This window comes from Anolis carolinensis, chromosome 4, assembly GCF_035594765.1.
Source record: "Anolis carolinensis isolate JA03-04 chromosome 4, rAnoCar3.1.pri, whole genome shotgun sequence".
In the NCBI taxonomy this organism is placed as follows: domain Eukaryota; kingdom Metazoa; phylum Chordata; class Lepidosauria; order Squamata; family Dactyloidae; genus Anolis; species Anolis carolinensis.
Genome location: NC_085844.1, coordinates 89,274,279 through 89,300,027, shown reverse-complemented (window position 1 = coordinate 89,300,027; position 25,749 = coordinate 89,274,279). Strand labels below are relative to the sequence as shown.

At 40.5% G+C, this 25,749-nt stretch overlaps 1 protein-coding gene across 4 annotated transcripts in view; it reads left to right on the top strand.

Annotated features, from left to right (window-relative positions):
* Positions 1–25,749, top strand: part of kcnt2 (potassium sodium-activated channel subfamily T member 2) — a 299,494-nt gene that overhangs the window by 239,452 nt on the left and 34,293 nt on the right. For 2 of the 4 annotated variants that reach the window (XM_062980759.1, XM_062980758.1), the window contains exons 20-22: positions 229–401; positions 7,662–7,733; positions 20,166–20,300. In XM_062980759.1, the coding sequence (XP_062836829.1) occupies positions 229–401; positions 7,662–7,733; positions 20,166–20,300 (380 nt within the window). The remainder of the gene's footprint in view (positions 1–228; positions 402–7,661; positions 7,734–20,165; positions 20,301–25,749) is intronic. The other 2 variants (XM_062980761.1, XM_062980760.1) reach the window with 1 other exon arrangement.

The following is a 25,749-nucleotide window of genomic DNA, read 5'->3' as shown; positions in this document are numbered from 1 at the left end:
CTTGAATCTCTGATAGATTAAATTATGTGACCCAGCATCTTATTTAGATCTCAATCTTATTTTGTTCTGCTTTTCAACATGCATAGAATTTCCACATTATATAACTTTTGTGTACAATAACTTTTTTGTCATGGTAGTAAACCAGCAGATATTATACTGAAGGTAGAGTCTTCTATGAGTCTTCTGTGAATATCAAACACTGTGCCTTGTTTTATTTACTGGTTTTAGGGATGCCAGCATAATTACTATGAAGATGCCAAAGCTTATGGATTCAAAAACCAAATCATTATTGTCGCTGCTGAGACTGCTGGGAATGGACTCTACAATTTTATTGTTCCTCTCAGGGCATATTACAGACCAAAGAAAGAACTCAATCCTATAGTCTTGCTACTGGATAACCCGTAAGTGGGTTGTTTGTTTGAAATGCTTGCTCTTTCATCATACAAATTCAAGATTCACTTTCAGAACATGGCATGTATTATATTTTGTGGTTCACCAGTTCACTAAATTGGTGATTTTAAATTGGAAGCATTGTGGCATTAGTACTTAGAAAAAAAATCCGTAGTTTGGGAAATAAGAACCTTATGCCTCAAAGGCAGAATTAAAATACTAAAATTGTATTGGTCTTGGAAAAAATAGGAAAATTATGCTAATTTTATCATTGATATAGTGGTAGATATGAAGATCATCCACACATATTAGCATTAAATGTACATTGCTGGAAACTGCAAGATGTTAAATTTAACTTGAAAGATCATGTCCACTTCAGACTGTTCCTGGAAATATGCACAGATTCAGCTTAAAGGGTTTCACTTTGCTTTCCTTTTTACTTAGAAAAGTAAACTACAGTTTTGGAACAATTGCACCAATTATTTATATTTCTACTGCTAAAAACTCCATGGAACTCTTCTCTTGAATCTAATTTAATTCTCTTGATGTATTCCTATTGACATTACAACAAAGAGTAGCTTTCAAGGCTTTCAGAAAGGAATACAAAATGAATGGTGATTAGAGAACCAATGCATAGTTTAACTTGTTATGTGTGTAGCTCCATAGCATCAACTTTCACTAACAGCTAAGTATGATTTTCTGGATCCTTCTATCTAGGAAACATGATATATGAAATGCTTTTGGAATATTGTTTCAACTTCAGCTTTGCATATTTCATGGACACAACATTTTGATTCTAAATCCAGAGTGCCCTCTAGTGCTTGCAGTGAATTCTGGTCTAAGTTATTTTAGGGATATCATTTTTAAAGCAGATCTTCTGCCAGAGAGTCTTTAGTAGACTTTATATATTTCCTCTGTGGCCATGTGTCTTTTCCCTTACCATGATGAACGTGATTTATGGCCTTACTGCAAAAATACTTAATGTGCCAACAATGTAAATTTTTTGATTACCATAAAATATAGCTAAATAGTTTTCTGAACAGGAATTTTGGTTATAAGATATATCTTCCATCTTATAGTAGAAGATAACATTGACTTAATACAGCAATAGCACCAACCAAAATTTAGATATGCTCAAGCTTCAAGAGGATTTATATCCAAGTAATTATACATGAGGCCATTTTATATTATGAGCTATAAAACTTTGTGGTAGATTTATCTACTTCAGTAAACCCCAGGGAAGCATAAACTTGATAATAAAAATATTCCACTCACACAATACTGCATTATTAATCTACAGCTCTCCATAATGCTGGATCATGACACAGAAAAGTGGATTCCATAAAGTGTGTATAAAAAAGTGTCCATATTAATTAGTGAAATGTCGACAACAGCACAGGGATATTCTATATGAAATGATTTTATTCATTTCTCAAATAAATGCACATACATTTATTTAACATACAATTATAACATTTTAAACAAAAGTATCTAAATCAGAAGCATTACAGCACAGGGATATTCTATATCCCTGTGCTGTAATGCTTCTGATTTAGATACTTTTGTTTAAAATGTTATAATTGTATGTTAAATAAATGTATGTGCATTTATTTGAGAAATGAATAAAATCACAGAGTTGGATCCATACTTAATCATGATTATATAGACCCACTAAAAATCCATGGGCTTACACTAATCTGTCAGCTCACCACAGCCGCTCCTGAATGAACACACGAGACTCTCTGTGGTATCACCAGGAACTTTTACTGTAGGAAACATGAACATCAGAAAAGCCAAGAATGGGAGGCTCCGGCCAACCTTCCTTTATATACCCTCCCCCTCATTTGAACAGTCTCTTCCCGCTCAGTAAAACCCCGCGCAAATTCCCCGCCAAGTCCATCAGCCGTTTCTCCTCCGAGTCCTGGGACGCAGGTGTCTTATCACTGTCAGTGACCCTGAAACTCAGAGCCACATCCAGGCTCTAGTAGCAGGGTTCTGACATGGCGTCCTCCTCCCCTTCGTCCTGGAAGGAAAAGATTAAACACAACTATTGTTCTCCGCTGTCCAGAGTTCCTTTATACTTTTTTAACAGGCTGCAATGGAATACCGGGTGTACCTTTCCTAGGTCCTTTGGTAGCCTCAGCTCATAGGTCACTTCGTTTATTCTTTTTGCTACCCTGAATGGCCCTATATAGCGTGGAGCCAATTTCTTGGATGGGAACCCCAATTTCAGGTTTTTTGTGCTCAGCCAAACCAGATCTCCTTCGCCCAATTTGTCCCCCTCTCGGCGCCTACGATCCGCAAAGAGCTTGTACTTCTTTTGTGTTTCCCGCAATGCCTCTACCACGGTTTGCCACCCTTGCTTGATTTTGGCCGGCCATTCCTCGTCGGTCTGGCCCTCCCCTTCCTTCCACTCGGGTAGCCTGGGGAAAGGTGCCACCTCCTGTCCGTATACTATTTCGAATGGGGCACGACCTGTGGCCGAATGTACGGCCCCGTTAAAAGCCATCTCAGCAAACGGAAGAAGGTCCGCCCAATCATCCTGTCTATAATTGGTGTACATCCTTAAGAATTGGCACAGTGTCTGTTGGGTACGTTCGACCCCCCCGTTGGTCGCGGGATGAAAGGCCGAGCTCAGGTTCCTTTCTGCTCCTAACAGCTGTAAGAATTTTCCCCAAAATTTTGCAGTAAATTGGACTCCCCGGTCACTAATTATCTTGTCGGGACACCCATGTAGGCGATATACATGCTTCACATACAAATCAGCAAGTTTTTCAGCTGAAGGGAGTTTTGGCAGAGCCACAAAGTGTGCCTGTTTTGAGAATAGGTCCAATATTGTCCAAATGTATCTGTGGCCTCTGCTGGGGGGTAGTTCGCCTACAAAATCCATGGCTACGCATTCCCATGGCCTCATGGGCTCCACCACCTTCTGCAATAGCCCCTGGGGCTTCCCCGGTGGTGTTTTTCCCTCTGCACATAATTCACACTGCGTGACGTATCCCCTGGCGTCTTTCCTCATTCCGGGCCACCAGCATTGTTTGGCCAACAGTTTAATAGTCCTGGTGGGGCCTAGATGACCCGCACCCTTGTTATCATGGTACTTCCTTAACATTTCTCGTCTTAAACATTCAGGAATATACAATTTCTTATTTACAAACACCAAATCCCCACACAATTCTCCCTTTTCTTTGTTTGTTTGTAACCATTTGTCCATTCCATACGCTCGCTTCAACTCTTCCTCCCATATTTCTCCTCCCCCCGTGGAAATGGCAGTACGTTTGTTTTCTTTGGCCGCTTGTGTTCGAGTTAGTACTGCCAGGCCCCATTGCTTATCAAGAAAAATACTCCCTTCAGATTCCTGAATTCCTCCCCCGTGCTGAGGCATCCGAGAGAGAGCGTCAGCGAGTATATTATGTTTCCCCTGGAAGAATCTGAGTCTGAAATCAAAACGGCTGAAATATTGGGCCCATCTAATTTGCTTCGCTGATAGTTTACGAGGGGATCTTAGATACTGTAAATTTCTATGGTCAGTCCACACCTCAAACGGTGTTCCACTTCCTTCCAGAAAGTGTCTCCAGCACTCTAGTGCTTTTAGAATCGCTAAGGCTTCTCTCTCCCAAATCGGCCAGTTTTTTTCTGTATCGCTAAACTTTTTTGACAGATAGCCACATGGCTTCAGGTTCCCCCCCTCGTCTTTCTGTAGCAGAACTGCCCCATATGCCCGGTCTGACGCATCGCAATGTAATACAAAGGCTTTAGACATATCAGGGTGCTGTAGGACAGGCTCCTCAGTAAAACGCTTTTTTAGGGCTTCGAAAGCTTCCTGGCATTCTATTGTCCAGGTCAGTTTGGCCCCTGGGGCCTTCACTTTGGCTGTTTCTCCCCTACCTTTAGTCTTTAACAAATCCGTTAATGGCAAAGTGAGGCGCGCAAAGTCCTTGATAAATGTTCTATAGAAGTTTGCGAACCCTAGGAAGGATTGCAGCTGCTTCCGTGTTTTGGGGGCTTCCCACCCCCTCACGTCTTCTACCTTTGCAGGGTCCATCGCCACTCCCTGGGAGGAAATCCTATACCCCAGAAAGTCTATCTGGTCTTTATTGAACTCGCACTTGGCAAGCTTCGCATACAGTTTTGCTTCTCTCAACTTTTGCAGGACTTCCCTGACTAGTTCTATGTGTTGCTCCTTAGTCCGAGATACTAACAATATGTCATCTAAAAAAACAAAGACTCCCTTGTACAACAATGGATGCAACACTTCGTTGATTAATTGCATGAACGCGGCGCCTCCGCCGCACAAACCGAAAGGGAGCACACGATAATTGAATAATCCGAATGCACAGGAGAAGGCCGTCTTCCACCTGTCCTCTGGTTTAATCTGCAATTTATGGTACGCTTCAATTAAGTCCAATTTAGTGAATATCTGTCCCTCCGATAACTGGGCGATCAAGTCCTTCACTAAAGGTAGGGGGTATTTATTTCCAGAACTGATTGCATTCAGGCCCCTGTAGTCAATGCAGAGCCTCAGCGTTTGGTCCTTTTTGCGCCTGAACAACACAGGCGCCCCTAGAGGGGAATTTGAAGGCTCTATGAAACCCCTCGCTAGGTTTTTATCAATGTATTTTCTCAGTTCCTCCTTTTCCCTAGCCGACATTGGGTATATTTTTGCCTTAGGAAGCTCTGCTCCTGGGACTAGCTCTATCTTCACTTCAACTCTCCGCTTCGGTGGGAAACTGTCTGCTTCCTTCTCATCGAATACGTCCACAAAATCCCGATACTCTGGGGGTAATTTATCTGCCAGTTCTGCTATCCTGATAGAGTCTTCCTCCCCCCTTTTCCCCGGCTCCCTTTCCACTTCCTGGCTCCCTCCTTCCAACTTCATCCTGAAGATCATGCTCTTATCCTCCCAGTTGATTTGCGGGTTGGCCTGCCCCAGCCATGGCATGCCTAGTATAACATTATAGCTGGCTATTTGTGATATCACAAATGACACCTTTCCTTCCCAACTCCCTATCTTACACTTTACATCTTCGGCACTGTACTTAGCTAATGATCCCGATGCTGTGGATCCGTCCAACTGCGAAAAAGCTATTGGGGATTCTAGGTTCGTTCTTTCGCACCCCAATCCCTCGGCTAATTCAGGGGAGATGATGTTCCTGGAACATCCACAATCCACAAATGCTTTGCAAGTTGCTTGTTTGCTGCCACTTTCCAGCTGAATGGGGACCACTATCATGGCTTTGTCCTGACTTACCAACCCCCCCGAGTGGTGCCTCATCGGTGGTTCTTCCTCGGCGCGTTTCCCTGCCACGGCTCTTGGTTTGGGCGGGCCTCCGCCTTCCCCTTTTCTCTGCCAGCACTCGGCAGCCCTGTGGCCCAAACGGCCGCACACGAAGCAGCCCCTCCTGCTGGTGCTCACGTTCCCTGTCGGCTCCGTTCTCCTCCCGGCTGGGGTTGATCCCTCCTTCCGGCTCCCCTCTTTCATCTGCGGCCGCTGCTGTAGCCCTCCTCGGTGCCTCCTCGCCTGGGCCAGCGATGTCTCGATGCGCCCCGCCAGCTGAATCCATCCGCGCAGTGTGTCAGGCTCATCACGATGCACCGCCCAGGAGAGGATCTCCCGCCTGAGCCCCTCTTTGAAGAGTTCTATCTTTGTCACTGCAGACCATTCCGGCACCTTTTCAGCGAGGCATTGGAACTCCTCCGCATACTCAGATACCGACCTCTGCCCCTGGGAGACGGTCTTCAACTCCTCCCTCGCCCGGATCTGCTCCAGTGGATCTCGGAAACGGGTCTCCAGGGCCCCCATAAAGCGTCGGAGTGACCCCAGACATGGGTCGCGCCGCGCGTGTAGTTGAACGTACCAGCTGGCCGCTCCCCTCTTCAACACTGCACCAATGGCCCGTACCCGGCTGGATTCCGTTCTAAAAGTGTGGGCATTGTCCTCCATATAGCCCCTCACCGTGGTCAGGAAAAAATCCAGTTCAGAGGACTCTCCCCCAAACTCGATCCTTAGTTCCTCTCGTCTCGGTAGGGGTCCCTGTGGTGGCAATCCCCAATTCTCCGCCCGTCGCAAGCCCCCTTGCGGGCCAGTGGGCCCCGCTGCTGCTTCCCTTTGTCCTGTGCCACGCCCGGCATTCGCCAGGGGCACCAGGGTCTCAGTTGGGAGCGTAGCCGGGATTCTCGGAGGCTTTTCCCCTTCGTCGTCACTCTCCTCCACCCGCGTCAGGCTCGTTTGGATCTTGGGCCGGGCACCGGGCTCCTTTCGCATTTCCCTTCCCTTCGGTGCTGGGAGGTCTGCAAAGCCCTGGCTGCTTCCCATGCTCACGTCCCACATTGAGCTAGCCCGGAGTTCCCTTCCTCGCTCCGGCTCCGCCAAAACCGCCAGGCGCTCCATCGCCCTCGACATCACTGCCAGGGTGGTCTCCATCGCCGACATCCTCTCCTCCAGGAACACCATCTTTTGCGGGCCTGGGGAAGGTGAACCTTCCTCTCCTCCGGTGCTATCTCCCCGCACCACTCCGCGCCTCTGGGTTACCCCATTTGGCTGGGCATAAGCGGTGGATGACGCCAGGGCCGCCAGCTGGTGGAACTCAGCGTCCGTCTCGGGAGTGGCCCTTTCCGACCTTCCTCCTCCGGCGCCCAAGAGCTCTTCATCCTCCACTTGCATGTTACACCTCACCGCTACAGCGGGATGGTGTCCGTATTCTTGGCTTAGTGTCAGCTCACCACAGCCGCTCCTGAATGAACACACGAGACTCTCTGTGGTATCACCAGGAACTTTTACTGTAGGAAACATGAACATCAGAAAAGCCAAGAATGGGAGGCTCCGGCCAACCTTCCTTTATATACCCTCCCCCTCATTTGAACAGTCTCTTCCCGCTCAGTAAAACCCCGCGCAAATTCCCCGCCAAGTCCATCAGCCGTTTCTCCTCCGAGTCCTGGGACGCAGGTGTCTTATCACTGTCAGTGACCCTGAAACTCAGAGCCACATCCAGGCTCTAGTAGCAGGGTTCTGACACTAATCATGACTCATTGAATGCACATGAATTTTGTTGGATCTGCTCTATGTATGACTAGGACAAATCAAATGTTTTCACTAGTTATAACAAAATGAATCATTGTAAAGGAATGAATGAACTGTTTTGTCTTAGAATGCACTTGCATTTCCAAGGTGGTTTAAAATGGTTTTTAATTGATTTAACATTGAATACTTGCCAAGTGCCACACCACATTTGTGATGTTATCTTTCACTTTGTGATTCATCTGCTGCTTAGGCCAGATATGCATTTTCTGGATGCAATCTGTTGGTTTCCAATGGTTTACTACATGGTGGGCTCTATTGACAAGTAGGTAAAATAATCCTTGGAACACTAAGTATTGTAGTGTGGTGTGGTGTGTAATGCTTTGTACATGTGTGTAATGCCAATGTGCATGTGTGTGATGTCATATTTGAGAGGTGACATCTTTGCATGTATATTTGTTATTCATCCTTCTGAACCCTTCAGCCTTGTGAATTTAGTAATAATAATAATGAACTTGCACCCACTTATGTGGTTTTTCATGACTACTTCTGAGATGTAAAATAATTATATTACTTGGGACAAAATCAGTAAAATACAATCAGAAGTAGGCACAAGTCACATCCAGGCAGGAAATTGATTTACAAGTCCATCAGTTTTACTCATGCCAGACTTAAAAGAGGCCACAGGTTATTCAAGATCACTTTATCATTAACAAATGAAAGGTTATTTTGTGTTTTCTGGGCTGTATAGCCATGTTCCAGAAGTATTATCTCCTGACGTTTCGCCCACATCTATGGCAGCCATCCTCAGAGAGGATGGCTGGAACATGGCCATACAGCCTGGAAAACACACAACAACCCTGTGATTCTGGCAATGAAAGCCTTCGACAACACAACAAATGAAGGGTAGGACAAATCCATTTTAAATAAGGAGTGGGATTGGGATCTGCACAAAAGGTAGCTAAGGAGACGTATACTAGTCCAAAGCTTTGAAATTAAGATGATATGAGACTTGAAGAAATATAATCACATTTCCTCTTCCAAGTCTAATATCTCCCTAGTTAATGTTAGAGAATCCAACCTTTTTATTTTTATTTTTATGTGTGCGCGTTGCATCCAGATTAATGTGAGTTTGAAGAAAAGGATTTCTGTGGCACCTCTGACTTCCTGAAAATATTACGCAAAGTATCAAGGAACCCTGCAGAATAGTGTGATCTATAGTGTATAAGGGGTCCCTAAATGTCAGGCAGAGGGGCCTTCCACAAATAGAGCCCTTCTGTTCATGAAAACCATAACCAGAATCCAACTCATATTTATTTAGACAAAATCATGTCAATGTGTTTTCCTTTTTTGACCCTATTTCACCAGCTCCTTCGCTAACATATGTGCAGATATGAATACACACCATTAAAATGAATACAATTGTGACATCCTTGTCATTTTAATTGTTTAGCAGATGGTGCTACCCAGGCACCCACCAAATGGCTATGAAAGAGCTCATAATGTATGCCTTTGTAAGAAGTTGTTTAATTCTTTGAAGCTGTCAAAAGAGAGTTCAAATGTAAAAAGAAAAAAAGATTAGAGTGAGCTGTATCCTTATTGCTCATGGAATTCTGCAAGTCTAATAGCATATGGAGTTGGCTCTGTAAGAGTGAGGTTCCCATCTTACATAGCTGTTGTGTCTTCACCAAACTAGTAGATCAGGTTTTTCTTTTTAAGGCAAATTCTTGCATTCCTCCTTTCAAATAATCTCCTTGCGTCTTCACATGTCCACATATAGCTGTCTCAGGAAAAGATAGGGAAAGCACAAGAGAAACTGAGAAGGAGAGGGAGCGATCTGCAAAGCTCAATCAGATGATAGTTACAAACTGATTTTTAAATATTTTTGTTACAAATGCAGTTACAAGTCCTTAGTGTTATAAATGTTATTCATTATAAAAGAAAGTGATTCCCAAACCACACACTCAGAATATATTCCTTATATTGCCGTTCCACATGCTTCCCAATAACCCTACAATCGACAAACATACACACACATTTTTTCCAGGAAAAAGAGCATTGTAAAAAATTGGAAACGCCAAGGGTTACCTCCGAATTTTTCCATGTTTTACCTGAACCTTCACATCTCTCACTTCTTTATCAGAACAGCACTGAGATGGAGAAAACTTGCTGGATCTTCAGTGAGGGTTCTCTTTAAGGCAATGGTGCACCTAATAAAAGGAGAGTGAATGCAAAGAAGTTGCATTCCTTGGGGCAGGTAGCTAAATTATGTTCTAGGTCTATAGAAGTAATTGGGGATTGTTGTTGTTTATTCATTCAGTCGCTTCTGACTCTTTGTGACCTCATGGACCAGCCCACGCCAGAGCTCCCTGTTGGCCATCGCCACCCTTAGCTCCTTCAAGGTCAAGCCAGTCACTTCAAGGATACCATCCATCCATTTTACCCTTGGTCAACCCCTCTTCCTTTTTCCTTCCATTTTCCCCAGTATCATTGTCTTCTCCAAGCTTTCTTGTCTTCTCATTATGTGGTCAAAGTACTTCATCTTTGCCTCTAATATCCTTCCCTCCAGTGAGCAGTCGGGCATTATTTCCTGGAGTATGGACTAATTGGATCTTCTTGCAGTTCAAGGCACTCTCAGAATTTTCCTCCAACACCAGTTGGGGATAGAATCAAGTAAATATTTAAACAGAAGTAATGAGAGAACAAAAGAAAAAAGGAGCTGTCATGATGTGCACACGCATATCTGTGACAGCTTCTTTATGAATCCCATGTATAAGAGTTCTACTAATTGTCAGTCACACCATAACATTAGATTCTTTAGCCTCCGGTGGCCTAGGGGATAAAAGCCTTGTGACTTGAAGGTTGGGTTGCTGACCTGAACGCTGCCAGGTTCGAATCCCACCCGGAGAGAGCACGAATGAGCTCCTTCTATCAGCTCCAGCTCCATGCGGGGACATGAGAGAAGCCTCCCACAAGGATGGTAAAATATCAAAACATCTGGCTGTTCCCTGGGCAACGTCCTTGTAGACGGCCAATTCTCTCACTCCAGAAGCAACTCCAGTTGCTCCTGACACAAAAAAATTAGATTCTTTTAAAATCTATGATTAAAACTCCAGTTAAGCAATTAATCATTCATCAATAGTGTTATCAGTTGTAGTTTTCATCAAAAAATGGGTGTACAGGTTTTCAAACGAGTGTTAAGCAGATCTATTGGATTCCTATATTCTTTTTCATCCTACTCTTCCAATTATGAATATAAAACCAATAACCTGTTGCTTCATCTTTCAGTTCCTTGAATGTACACAAGTCTTTTCTTTTTAAGTTTTTTTTTAATACAACAGAAAAAGGATAATCACTGGCTACAATTAACCCATATGTTCCCTATATTGCCTTTAACTATCCTACCCAATACAAATATAGACCTAACTATGATTAACTCTGTTACAAGCAGTTCAGTCATAAAGTTCACATATGTATATAGAGGCAATAGTCACATAACATGAGAGTCATATAACATGACATATATTTAATAGATATGTTGGGTTAATAGAGGACTGGGAAGGCGGCATTAGCTGAGTAGATTTAGGGCCCTTCCAGACAGGCTCAAATTGCAAAAGGAACCAGGATTTAAAATCCTGATTCCTTTTGAGATTTAGGCTATACAGCTTTCTCTCCCTTGGAGGAAGCTCTTGGTGAGCCATTTTGATGCATCAGGAGCTTTCTCTGAGGGGGCCTGAAGATCCATCCAGGCCCCTTTGATAAGTTTAGAGGGGAAATGGGGGGCTGGAAAGGGTGGGGTTCCATCCCATTCCCTCGGGCTCTTAGAGCCTTAAGAACCCGGATTGGCCCCCAGGATCATGGAAATATTCCCAAGAATCAATCCCCACAGATTCAACACCTCAACACATCTAGTAACCCATCACTGTCATCGTGGTAAGTTGGCTTTTTAGTGCTTATCTGTTCCAGTACTATTAAGCCTAATTTTGTCAGTTAATTATTTACCTAACAGATTACTGTGTTTTCACAGTAACCTAATTACATTTAAATTTGAAGTAGGAGTAACTTTTTTTATCTGCCTAGTAAGCTTCTCACTTAATTATGAGTAAATCTTAATTATCAGTAAATCATACATCACAATAGCAAATAACCTAATTGGAAATATGCCAGTGCCATATGTTTGGATCTTCAGGTCCCCGTAGGCCATTTCATAAATTTGTTGTCTGAATAATCCATGCACATTCTGGAACATATTTTAATATGCATCTTAGAATATCCCATTTTAAAAAGATATCATTTTTTAGCCTTTAGTCTCTTAGGTTTTTCAAGAGATGGATAATAATTGAAAACATCTCTATATGAAAAATTCCATGATTGTAATATATAGATATGTGATAATGTCAGTATTACACTATTGTGTGGAAAGTATCTATGCCACGATGAAATGACTCTGATACAAAGGAAAATATACTAAAAATATACATTTTTAAACATAAGTGAGTGAGATAAAATAATGTGTGGACTACCTAAAATCCTTTGGTTAATACAGGTATTTCATTTGTTTCTCCACATTTCAGTGCTTCCTCTATGTTTCATGGATGAAACATACTAAAAAACTGAAATGTTGAAAAGTTTTTTTTCTTTTCTAGCCCTTCCTTGCAAACCAATCCAAACCACTTTAGCCAGGTTGACTCTCAGCTCTTGCATGGGATGGAAATATTATTTTCCCTTCTGTGTCCCTGCTTTATTTTTCCTTCTTGTGGCGTAATCATAACATCTAATAGTAGGGGCTGCAAATGCCTTGCAGTCTCTATTTAAAACTCTCAAGAAGAGTCCATTACTTTCCCTTGTAGTCTATTCTACTAGGGAAAATATCTTACAATAAAGAAGCTCTTCCTAATAGGCTTGTGCATTTCATCTGAACCTTGATCCGTTCTGTTTGTCAAATTTGGGAGACCTCCAGATCCATTTTTGTGTGCCTCCCAAAAATGGGTGAGTAGCTGAATAGCCGTTTTCAGTCTGCAGCTGAAAAATGCGGCTAGATTCAGCCCATTGGATGCAATGGGGGGGGGGGCTTCCTGGGCTCCCCTTTTCTATTGTTTTTAGGGCTATCGGGATGAAAATGACCACACTTAGAGGACACATCTACCACTGTTAGTCCATCAAGTTTCATAACATTTGGGTCTTCCCGTGATTTTTAGGAATTTCTTTTCTTTTTAGAGCACAGACAGAAATATAAACAGAGATAATTTGCTTGCAAATGAATGAAATTATAGGTAGGTCGGTAGGTAACAAGGTAGTAGTTTTCTGAGAATGAGACTTTTCTGTTTGAGAAGGTACATTCTGAAGGAGAGGGGGAGGAGAAAAAGATGCTAAAGGGTGACTCAAGGCTCTCAGAGCCACCCAAATATTTTTAAAAAGAAGCACACCAAGAGAAAAGAAATGCTCTTTCTTTCTCCATAGTCTTCAAATGCACATGCACGTGCACCCCACCTGCCCATCCCACACTTTCCCAACTCCCACTCAGTCCCACTGAATAAAAAGAATCAAGAAAATAAAGGAAAATAAAGGAAAATCAAAAAGATTCAATGTTAGAGAGAGGCCAAACCAAGCCAAAAAATAAATCTGAGAGCGAGTGGCAAGGCAACAGGACAGAAGTACCTCTCTAGAGCCAGGAGGAGGTCACCCCATTAAATAGACATAGCTTGCACAAGACACATCATGGCATTCTTCTATTCTGATTGGCCCAACAGGCAGGGCTCACAGGGAAACCCCATGCGGGTATGCGGCAGTCTCTATGCATGCCACGTGATGCCAAATAGGAGAGAAGGTGCCATGACTGGCTGCCACATGGCCATTTCAGTTAAAAAAATAGGTCAGCTGAGCCCTTACAGTTCCAGCCAGCTGAACAAGCCAAACAAGCCAGATTGGCCAAAGGGAACCAACCAAACCAAATATGTGCACAAGCCTACTTCATAATGTTTCAGTCAAATCTCTTTCCTTCTAATTTCAGTCTGTAAATAGCATCTGTTTATCACAAGGGGAACAGACAGGTCAAGGCAGAGATTTCCAAGATAAGCTAAAAAAATTCTGGAATCAGATCCTGGATATAGGGCAGTATAACTCTAGCCTTAGATGTCACTGGTATAATTGTAGGATGCTTGGCGTAGTATAGCTCAACCGACTCAAGTGTTTTATCTTTGCATAAGAATCTCTTTCTCCTGCAGATTCCTGCATGATAAATAGCTGCTCACATATTCAGACTTGTGGAGCTACCTGTTAAACATATTAAATAAACAACTAAGGACTGCAGTGGGGTAAAACAATACTTCCTTGGAACAATCTTCTTGGTTTAGCTAATAAGGTTTGAAATATTTGAGGAAGAACCCAAGACATGTTACCTAAGACATCATGTGGGATAGATAAAAAAAAACTGTGGTTCTCTGTTGTTTGAGCAGGGACAACCATACATGGTTGGTCTGCACACCCATCTGTATTTGCTTTCCTTTTGTGGTATGGACAGATGGCCTAGCTGAAGTTGTCAGATGGGTGGATGGTCTAGATGAGGTTGCCTATTGTGTCAGGACATACTAGTTATGCAATTACAATCTCATCAACTGTAACCTCAGACAAGAGGTTCAAATTGCATAATGACAGGGCCAACCCATCTTTAGTGTTATAATGTCAGACATGTCTTATCTCTATCCCACTCCTTAAATGAAATTTAAATACTTCAGTACACCAGGAAACCCTTGACGAGGTTCTATATTAGAAGCTTGAACTCGCAGAGCCCTTGTAGAGATATTTTAATTATTTAAAATGTCAACATAACTAAATAGGCAATTGTTGTGGGAACTTTTTAAATATGGAAGATTTATGTCCTTCATTCTTCCTAGATATGAAGTTATACAATTATTTTCCACAAGTTCTACAATAGAATAAATGTTATGACTTAACTTTATACTTGCAGAGTCTCAGCGCCTTCCAGTAGCTTACATCTGCTCAGTACTTTCAGTCTGCTTCCATAGTAGACTCTTGAGCACATGCCTGGCCATTGTCAGTTTTTACTACTGTCTTTCCCCCAGTCTAGATGATATTACAGACTCACCACAGAACGTAGTATCTTGTCCAAGTAGTAGTAGGTTTAATTGCATATAGACGTCACAACATCAAAAGGAAAGGAAAGGGGGGGGGGGAAATACACTGAACATGGTTCCTTATATACAATACAATTACTCATAGTAATCATTGATTGGTTACCAACTAATTAACCCAACTCAAACTCAGGATTGCATCATTGACAATCACCTAGAGTAGGCCCAAACACATTCCCCAAATGATTCCCAATAGAAGCCCATTAGCAGTGCATGACTCAGTACATTGTAAAACCTAACACCCCTCCTCATGCACTGACTAAACTCAACATTCCTGAAAACTTTAGAAACTTTTCTTCACCTAAAGCTTTTGTCAACACATCTGCAAAATTTTCCTCACTTCTTACATAGTTTAAACACATCTCACCATTGCTAACTAATTCTCTTACATATGCATGTCCAACACCAACATATCTAGACCTAGCTTTCAGACTCTCCATTTTTGCCAAATCTATACACGTTTGTGAATCTACAAAAACTTGAACTTTATCTTCCAAACTAATACCAGCATCTTCAACTAACTTCTTGATCCACATCATTTCCTTACATGCTTCTGTCAAACTGGCAAACTTAGCTTCAGAAGTTGACAAACAAACAACCGCTTGTTTTCTAGACTTCCAACTCAAAAGACAATTTCCTAACTTAATCACAAAACCACTCACAGATTTGTGATTTTCTACATCAGCAAAACTGCTGTCACTATAGACCGACAAAACACTCTTATCAAAAGGTTTCACCTCAAAAACCTTATTGATCGATCCTTTCAAATACCTCAACACCCTCTTCAAACCATTCCAATCTGTGCAACTTGGACTTTGAACTCTTCTACTCAAAACTGACACAGCATAAGAAATATCAGGCCTAGTCAATCCAGCAATGTACTGGAGACTCCCTACGATAGACCTATATAACTCATTAAACTTAAACTTCTCACCAGCAACTTGTTTTAAAAACTCCACTGCCATTGGTGTGGCTGCACACTTAGCATCAGAAAAACCAGTCTTCTCCAACAACTTGCTTATTTTATCACACTGACTTAGCAAAATTCTGTGCTCAGTTCTGACTACACTTAAGCCCAAATATTTGCTGACATTTCCTAAATCTATGATATGCAACTTTTTACTCAGACTTCTATGAACTTCGTCAACAACATCGTGATTCTGTGCTAACACAAGTACATCATCAACAAACACAACTAACAACACCTGTTCATTACCAGAACCACGTATATAGAAACACGCATCTTGAGAGCTTCTTGTAAAACCCAAACCACACAACAAACCGTGCAAATGATGGCTCCAATTTCTCGCTGATTGCTTTAAACCATATAATGCCCTGTTCAATCTGTATGTACCAGTAGGAGAATCATCCTCAAAACCAGGAATTCTTGACATAAACACTGTCTCATCCAAGTTTGCATTTAGATATGCAGTTTCGACATCGAAATGTCTTACCACTAACTGCTTGGCACAGGCCACAGACAAAAGCAACCTGAGTGTCTCACATTTGACCGTAGGAGCAAACACTTCATAATCTTCAAATAACTTTTGTTGTAAACCCTTTGCAACAAGTCTAGCCTTGTAAACAAAACTACCATCTTCCACTACCTTTCTACGAAAAACCCATCTACAGCCAATTACATTGCTGTCTTTTGGTGGCTCCACCACTGACATCACATTAAGTCTCTTTAACGAATTAAACTCCTTCTTCATTGCCATTTTCCACAACTCTTGCTCACTTGGAGACCTTTCCAAAACTTCAGCATAACTTAGCGGTTCAGTCCACTGTCCTGATACCTGACCAACCTGAAATCATTTAGGCGGTACTCCCTTATTCTTTCTTTCACTTCGCCTAACCACTGGTACAATTTTCTCTGTTTTTACAACCTTCCTTTTATTTAAAGACTCGTCTTCTTCACTGGAAGAACTTTCACCCTTTTCATATCTTTTCCTCTTACTAATCTGTTCAGAAACATCACTGCCACCTTCCAATGAATCTTCTGCATCTATCAACTCTCTTTTCACATTCTCCATGTTTGTGGTCAACTGATGCCCCATGGTCAAAAATACTTCTTCATTCGCATGAATCCTATCCCATCCAGAGTGCACATCAAATTTCACACTCCTTGAAACAACCACTCTTTTGTCAGGACCCAAAAACCGGTACCCTTTAGTAAAAGCTTCATACCCTAAAAACCTCATTTTTCTCCAAATTTGGCTCCTCTTAGCACGCTGCTGCACTGGCACAAGCACATGTGCAAAACTACCAAACACACGAAGAAATTTTAAATCCGGCTTCTTCCCAAAAACAGACTGTATGGGGTATCATTAATACTGGAAGACCACACATGATTCAGAACATAACTAGCTGTATTAATGATCTCCGCCCAAAAACCACTACTCATCTGAGCATCTTCAAGCATCCGCTTCATCATCCCCTCCAAGAGTCCTAACCACCTCTCTGCAACTCCATTTTCTGCTGAACTGTGCGGATTACTCCTTTGATTAATCATACCACGATCCTTGAACAACTTATCCATTTTTTCATTAACAAACTCAGTTCCCCTGTCAGTTTGCACCTTCATCACATGCTTACCTGGGAACTGCCGTTCAACCAGAATAAGCCACTGTTTAAACTTTTCAAAAACTTCATGTTTTCCTTTTAACACATAAACAAAATTGAACCGAGAAAAATCATCTACTATTATCAGGAAAAATCTAGCCCCTCCCACGCTCAAAGGCATTGGGCCTGCAACATCACAATGAACTAACTGAAGAATGTCAGTAGTCCTTCTTAAACTTTTTCTAGTCACAGAATATCTCTTCAATTTTGTTCTATTACAAATGTTACAATCAAGAAAATTATCACAGTTAGACAGCTTTAACCCACATGAAAGCACAGTGTTCTTTAGAGCTTTGTAACCCACATGTCCCATCGTCCTATGGAATGCATGTATACAATTCATATGCAGAGGAACATTTTTTAAACAATTTAAATCATTGTCAAAATTCCCATTAGTAAAAAATAAACCATTCTTTTCAACCAACTTTGTAGCAATTCCATTATCCTTGCACACAATTTGATTACTTTCATTTTTGAAAATCACATCAAAACCTTGTTTAAGTAACAGAGAAACACTTAACACATTGTGTTCTATCTCCTTTAGAAACAAAACATCAGAAATTATTGTCTTTAAACTGTTCACAAACACATTGCCTTGCATTTGAACATTTAAAATTTTTTCCATCAGCTAGACATACATAATTAATACTGGGTGAATGAGCATCTAACAAAACATTTTCTTTATTCACAATGTGAAAACAGCTCCCAGAATCCACAATGAAAATGAGACCATTCTGATTACTGTTCATCCTATCAATTAACATTAGTCTTTGCCTTGAAAAACCTTGACACGAAGTATCCTTATCCTCTACAGCTGGTTTGACAAAAGTTTTTCTTTTCCCCTTATCTGTTGCCGGACAGTTTTTGGCAAAATGCCCTGGACGCTTGCAAAAATAACAAGTTTTAATTGCAGCAAAAGTGTTTGTACACTGTTGAGAAGAACCAGGTCCAGAAAAGTCTTTCCTTTTCATCTCTTGGCAGCTTTGAAATTCCAAAAGTTTATTTACAATCAGATTAGCTGTAAGTTGATCATCTGGTAGCACACTTAATGAACCCACAAGCGTATCATAGCCTTTGTTTAAAGCAGAAAGTAACACCATAGCTTTATGCTCTTCAGAAAACTCTAGTTTTCTAGCAGATAAGTCATTAAATAAACACATCATGTTATCGATAAACAGTTTCACATCCTCCCCAACATTTAGCTTCATGCTGTAAAGCCTTCTACACAAGGTAACTTTTGCTCCAGCTGACGGTCTTTGTAGCAGCTCCTTTAAACCATTCCAGGTCTCCTCTGCATTTTTAAAGTTTCTCACATGGCAAAGCATTCGATCACTCAAACTGAGAATAATAGTAGCTCTTGCTTTTTCATCCAACTCGACTTCTTCAGCCTTGGTTGGATCTGGTCTGGTCTGAACAGATTTCCATAATCCTTCTCTAATCAGTAGGCACTGCATCCGTTCAGCCCACAACAGGTAATTCTCCGAAGTCAGTTTTTGAAAAGAAAACAGAGCAGCTCCAGCCCCTCCTTGGCTTGGAAACGCCATCATCAGATAAGGTTAGTAACAAAAAAAAAATAACCCTATCTAGACAAGATGATATATTTGCTTGTCTGAGCAGAATGTAATACCACTAGAAAAGGAAAAAAAAAAAAAACAAATAGAAAAACTGACAAAACACAGACAATCTAGCCCAAAGAGATTCCACCTGGACTTGCAGCAGAGACCATAATAGCAGAGACAGCTTTCTGGTTTTTCTGGGCTTTCTGGTTCTTCTGGTTCTTCTGGGCCCATAACCTGTTAAGACTTAGCTTTATACTTGCAGAGTCTCAGCGCCTTCCAGTAGCTTACATCTGCTCAGTACTTTCAGTCTGCTTCCATAGTAGACTCTTGAGCACATGCCCGGCCATTGTCAGTTTTTACTACTGTCTTTCCCCCAGTCTAGATGATATTACAGACTCACCACAGAACGTAGTATCTTGTCCAAGTAGTAGTAGGTTTAATTGCATATAGACGTCACAACATCAAAAGGAAAGGAAAGGGGGGGGGAAATACACTGAACATGGTTCCTTATATACAATACAATTACTCATAGTAATCATTGATTGGTTACCAACTAATTAACCCAACTCAAACTCAGGATTGCATCATTGACAATCACCTAGAGTAGGCCCAAACACATTCCCCAAATGATTCCCAATAGAAGCCCATTAGCAGTGCATGACTCAGTACATTGTAAAACCTAACTATTTTAACTAATTATTTTAAAACTAACTAACTAACTAATTATTTTTAAAAAAATAATTTGACTTTTACTTATATAAAAAAGTGAGATTAGTCAGAACAGCAGTCAACAAGCAAAGGAAATCAATCAAATTAGATCAGTATACATCTTATGCTATTCTGTTCGTATAGGCCCTCTCTTCCCCAGCTTGAAACAGTTTACTTCTCTCTACTTTATCTATTGGGAAGCAGCAAATTGATAGTGGTTAGCCAGATTTCTCATTAAATCAGAATCTAACACTGCATTTCAAAGTAGGCTTCAGATCCTAGGTTAAGAAAAGCCTTATGCTGCAATCCAATATATGTTTGTCTAGGGGGTCATTTCTATTAAATTCAATAGGAATTCAGTAAATAGCTGCATTGTTAGTTAAATTATTAATAAACAGATTATTGTTTCTGAGGTGGAAGTACATGAACTTTTAGGGAAACAATGTGCATTCCCAAGATAGACTCTTATTCATCATTGTTAAGATAGAAGCAAACCAGTATTGGTGTTAACCTTTAACGTGTAAAGCGTATGATAATTAATTAGGTACATCGTAGCCATTCTGAAAGCCAATTGAAAACTGTAAACTTACAAATTCACCTCAAGGGTTTTACATTTCTAAATGTTGTATTTTATAGTCATGTGAAACATCATTACATGGTTAATAAGGAATTACACATTTTTGGCATCACTTAACCTTTTGTCCTGTTCACAAAAAGCCTAGATGATTTGCTAAGATGTGGCGTGACCTTTGCTGCCAACATGGTCGTAGTGGACAAAGAGAGTACTATGAGTGCTGAAGAAGACTACATGGCAGATGCTAAGACTATTGTAAATGTACAAACCCTCTTCAGGTATGTGATAGTACAACCACTCTGTTCCCTGTATATATATTTTTTACTATGCTATAATGCAGTGTGGTCCAACATTTAGTTACCTGAGAGCCAATCAAACTTTAGTACAGTAATGTGAGGACCAAAGACATTCCAGAAAGAAAACATTTCTTAAAAAATTAAACAGTAAGAAGGGTAAACTACTTTTTTTCCAAATGTTAAATTAAAATATTTTTTCCAGTAAGAAAGGCAAGGGCCAAGAAAAATGAATTGGTGGGCTGCATAATGCATAGATTCCTGCTATAGTGGAAAAATCAGTGTTAAAAGGCCCTCTAAAAGAAACCACCTACTTAATAGCTAATGTGTTAACAGTATACAAAAGCAAAATTACTACATACAGTGTTCCCTCACTACTTTGTGACTCTTCACGGATTCGCTGTTTTGTGTTTTTTCAATAAACTCTAAAAGACTATTATAAATCATAAAAAATACAATTTACAGCCTAAGGAAGGGAGGAATGAGAAGCCAAAGGGAGAGAAAAGGAGCACAAGAGGCAACAGGACAAGAAGGAGGCGATTTATCAACACACGATTGGTTGATAAAGACTTAAAATAGTGTATAACTACTAAAATAATGTATAAATATTAAAATATAGCATCCCTACTTCATGGATTTTCACTTATTGCAGGTGGTCTTGGAACCTAACCCCAGCGATAATTGAGGGAACACTGTATAACTGCATATATTTTGTTTTGATCATTGCAGGAGCTAATATTCTCTTCCATCTTCTGTAATTATCAAATTCATTGTGCTAATTCCCTCCTCTGTGGGAATTCAATGTCTGGTGGATATGTGAAAGACAAGAGAAGAATTTGACTTTGTCTCCATAGTTAGACATGCTACCTCATCAGACTTGCTGATTTGCTCATCGTATGCTGCTTCATCTCCACTTTAAACACTGAGCCCATTAGACAATGCACAGAGACTTTTGGTCAGACTTTGTGCTGAAAAATGAAGCTTCCTCCCATGGCATTAGGGATAAGGCAATTAGCACAATGTGGGACATGGAGCGATGGGTTCTCCCCATCCCCCGCCAGGAGCCCATGGATTTGCCACAAATCCATACAAAGGTCCATACCTTTGTGATGATGGTCATACTATATTGGCATCATTTACTGAGATCTCTGGAGAACTCTAACAGATACTTCTCCAATTTCCACAAGCTTCCACTAGTCAGTGAATGTCTGGGTGGTGGCTTTGCAATGAAAGTGAATCCTGGGGATGGTGAGAGGGCACCACAGGTAGAGTTCTACTGTGCAACTTGTGCTCTGTGTTTGATGATATAGGATTTCAGCCAATATTTGAACATAATAATGATTATGCCTGAAACATGTAATTACAGTAAATCTCTTTCAAGAGTGGACTTGGAAGACCCACTTTGACTTTGTTTCAATAAAAAAGCATAGGTTTAGGCTCTATGGAAACTATTATGAGCAAGGAAATCTACACCTGTTCAATTAGCTGATATTTTAGATAGAGTCATGTTAGAGGAGGGCTCATTTCTATTTTTTCAGGTGTAGGGCTATGTAGCTGATATATATATATATATATATATATATATATATATATATATATATATTGCAAAACTACATTTTGTTTTGAGGCCTCGGTAATCTGAATTTCAGAACTGAGTGTGGGTGTCTATTTTGCCAAAATGGCATCACCCACCATTAAGTCATGTTTCTTATTACAAGACGCACCTAGGGACCTAAGGTAAAGGTCTTCCCAGCCTTGATGTGACAAATCATTTTAAATAGGAGGGCTAGAACTGCATACAAAAGTTATATTGCTGTAGATGGTAAAAATTTCTTCATACTTTCCACAAAATCCTTTATGGACCTGATTATAGAATCATAGTTGGAGGAGATCACAAGGACCATCACAACCAACAACCTCCCATGTGAGAACACACAATTGTTATCATAGCTTGTTATGAACTCATTGTAGTTAGCTGGGTTTTAGTTACAGGATACATTCACTAGATGGCAGGCTTTTCCCGTGTCTGTAATATTATGAACTCCTATGATCTGTATTAACACAAACATAAGAGCATTTTAAAAAATAAAGATTAAATGAATATTTTATTCATTTTTTGAAAGAAATAGAAGAAATGTCACAGAAAAAAATGATTATTCAAACACATTTAGGGAACTGGATGAACAACTGTATGTAAAATATTTTGTATTTATCAAATACATGAACATGAAAAACAGAGTCCCAACTGTTTAGTCAGGCTAAGCCCAGGTCACTCCTGGTGGATGGGCACCCTTAACGTTTCTGTCATTTGTCACCACAGTAGTGGTGACAAAGCTCCAGAGAGTTCTTGACCATTGTTGGACATCCTGGCTGATGTCACAACATTAAAAAGTGATTATTGTGCATATTTACAAGTCTTCTGTGGTAAACAAAATACCCCTGGGAAATTGAGTCAATATGAGTGCTTCTCTCCTTAATTGATGCCAATCCGCTCAAATTTGCTACTGTAAAGCTTAAATATCTCTAATGTTCAAATATCCCAGAGCATGCATGCACATGCATCTTCCTAACACACATATGTGTGTCCTATAAATGGTTTCTCAAAAGTCAGTACCACCGAGTTCAGTGGGACTTATTTTCAGGTAAATCAATGTCTAATGTAATTATCGCTCTGGGAGTTTACTACCTTAAAACAAGGCAAAAAGCAAGACCACAATAGAGGTAGCATCTATAGTGAAACAAATAGCACAATAACAAAGTTTGCAGCCATAATATACTTTAGTAGCATTTTGACTTTGTATTAAACAGTCCACAAGAGTGTGCCCTTGGCTAATATAAGAAATTTCATATTGACACTGAATTAACAAGATGGGGATTTCTTTGGTATAGTTATGTGTTTTGTGAAGCTGTGTATTGATATAATTATTATTCATTGTTATTAAATGCACGTACAATACAGAACTCTTCATTGCAACTTTTGCATTATCCTGATATGTTGAGTGGCTAGATTTTAGTTTGGAATTACCAACTGTGGGAGGTAGGAAAATATATTAGCCCCTAGGAGACCCTGAAAGGCTACACAAGAACACAGAAATAGTATTTTGTCTGCAAGTGTCACAAAGGGTCCATCCAGACAGGCCCAAAATGTGGGACTTTTCTCAGTTTTACTGGAGGCATCCAAACAATGTCTATGGTAAAAGTGAATTAATGCAGAGTAAACCAGGCTTTCCCTGGTTTACTCCACATTAATTAAAAACCTAATTAGATTCATATATTTATGAAAGATGCGGGTCTAATGAGGTCCTGGGCCTGTGGGGCCTGACTCCTAAGACTGCTTCTGCCATCCCGCTTCTTCAGGCTTTGAAAATCCTCATTCCCCCTTCCCCAGCCCTCAATATTCTCCCTAAAACTTATGAAAAGATTATCTGGCTACCATGGAGCTTCTCTTTGCATCCTTGTAGCATAAGAAAATGATATGTGAGGAGATGGGGGGGGGGGTGCGCAGAGGGATTTTCCTCATTGCCCCTCCCATCTCCTCAGACATAATTTTCTCGCACCGTGAGTATGCAAGGCGAGGCTCCATGGCAGCTAGGGGCCCTTTTTAGTATGTTTGAGGGGTTAATTGGGGGATTTGGGTGGTTTCATGCTATCCCGATTTCAATTTGAATAGCATGTAGCCACTCCAGAAGGGAAATCCCGGGGTTGTGAGTGAAGGTGGGGACTAAAACTCATGCTGCAGAGGGTTAATTTAACCCATTTTAGTGTGTGCTATGGTGTGGGTTCAAGACTCACTTGAAGGCTTGGGGCATTTCTGCTATGTTTTAGGGCTCAGTGTTTTAAAACTGATCATAAATCACTAATGTAGTCTCTGATCCCAAAATATCTTGGGTGGGGAACATGACAAACTAGCCTTCCACCCCAGAAGGACATTGAGAGCAAAATGAAATTTGTTTTCTCCCCCTGAAAACAAATTCACTTCACTCACTTTATTTCTTTATTTGATCCCAGTGACCCAAAAAATGACCCTGGTGTGCACATGTGGACACACTCTGTCCACTTCTGTTTTAGTTCATGAAAGATAACTGATGTAGTTGCTAGCTTAACAGCTACACATAGGGCAACAGTTCTCAGCTTTCAGAGAAACACACATATTTTCTAAAATATGTTAATGTATTATGTCGACCATCTGGTCAGTAAGTACTGCAGCTTAGTGGTTTAACCCACTGTGCCACCCTAGCCCCAATAAGTTTATTGTAAAACTACATAAATGCTGTTCCAAATCATTTCAAGATCCAGCTGTCATATAACATGAAGGAGGTCAATTTGTCAAGATATAGTTGGATAGGATGATGGCCAATAAACCTAGGACCAATAAATGCCTGTGCTAAAGACTCTGCTTTTTGTTCTTACTCAATGTTTTCAAGTCAACTTTAAGTTATGGTGATATTTTAATGGTTTTCATTAGCAAACCTTATTCAGAAGAGGTTAGTCTGGGAGAGTGTGATCTTCCTAAGATCCCCAATGTTTCCATGGCTAAGTAGAGCTATTAATTGCAGTCTCCCAGAGTCATCATTCAGTGCTCAAACCACTATACCCCACTAGCCTTAAGCTTCTGTATTGGACACCTATTTGCCACCAGGTCAAGTTTGACATTTTGATACTTAAAAAGACTTAAATCATTTAAAAGCAGGGTAGCATCCTCTATCCCTTTTTAGTCTTCTGAAATAGGGTGTTTGATGGATTGATGTCTCTGGGTTATACTCATAATTTACCATATTTATCTGCCTAATAATCAGGGATATAAAGAATATTCAAAATATTTGGAAAATGATAAAACAGCATCCCATATTTTTCAAGTATTCAAGAATTTTGGACTGAAAAGATTTTTTTCAAGGTTTGAGATTTATTTTATAAAAGATTTGCATTTAGTTTTACCCCAGAAAACAGCATTTTCTGCACATGAAACAGCATTTTCCCCTTTGAAATTTAATTTCCCATGCAGAAAATGCAGTTTCTTTTGCAGAAAAGCATGTTTCCTGTATAAAAAGAATGACATGTAAGTATTACAGGATGAAAGTCCTGAACTATGAATAGTCTTTAAAATTGTGCAGTTTTTGAAAATGTTCTTTCAGTTGGAAGAAAAATTCTGAAATTACTCATAAAAACCTTAAAGATAAAACTTACTCAAGAATTACATCCCTTAGAATCTCTTGCATAATATCTGAACATCCAAGTTTGGCTTCTGGTCCCAATAGCCATTTGAGGCCAGTGTAGAAAAAAACAGATTGTACGAATTTTCAACATTTCCCACAGACTTGTCCCATATCTGAAAACAAGCTACCAACCATAACTAAGGTGATCAGTGGTCAGTGCTTTCACGGTCATATCAGAATATTATTATGTTTACCCTTTAAAAATTAATATATCCACTACC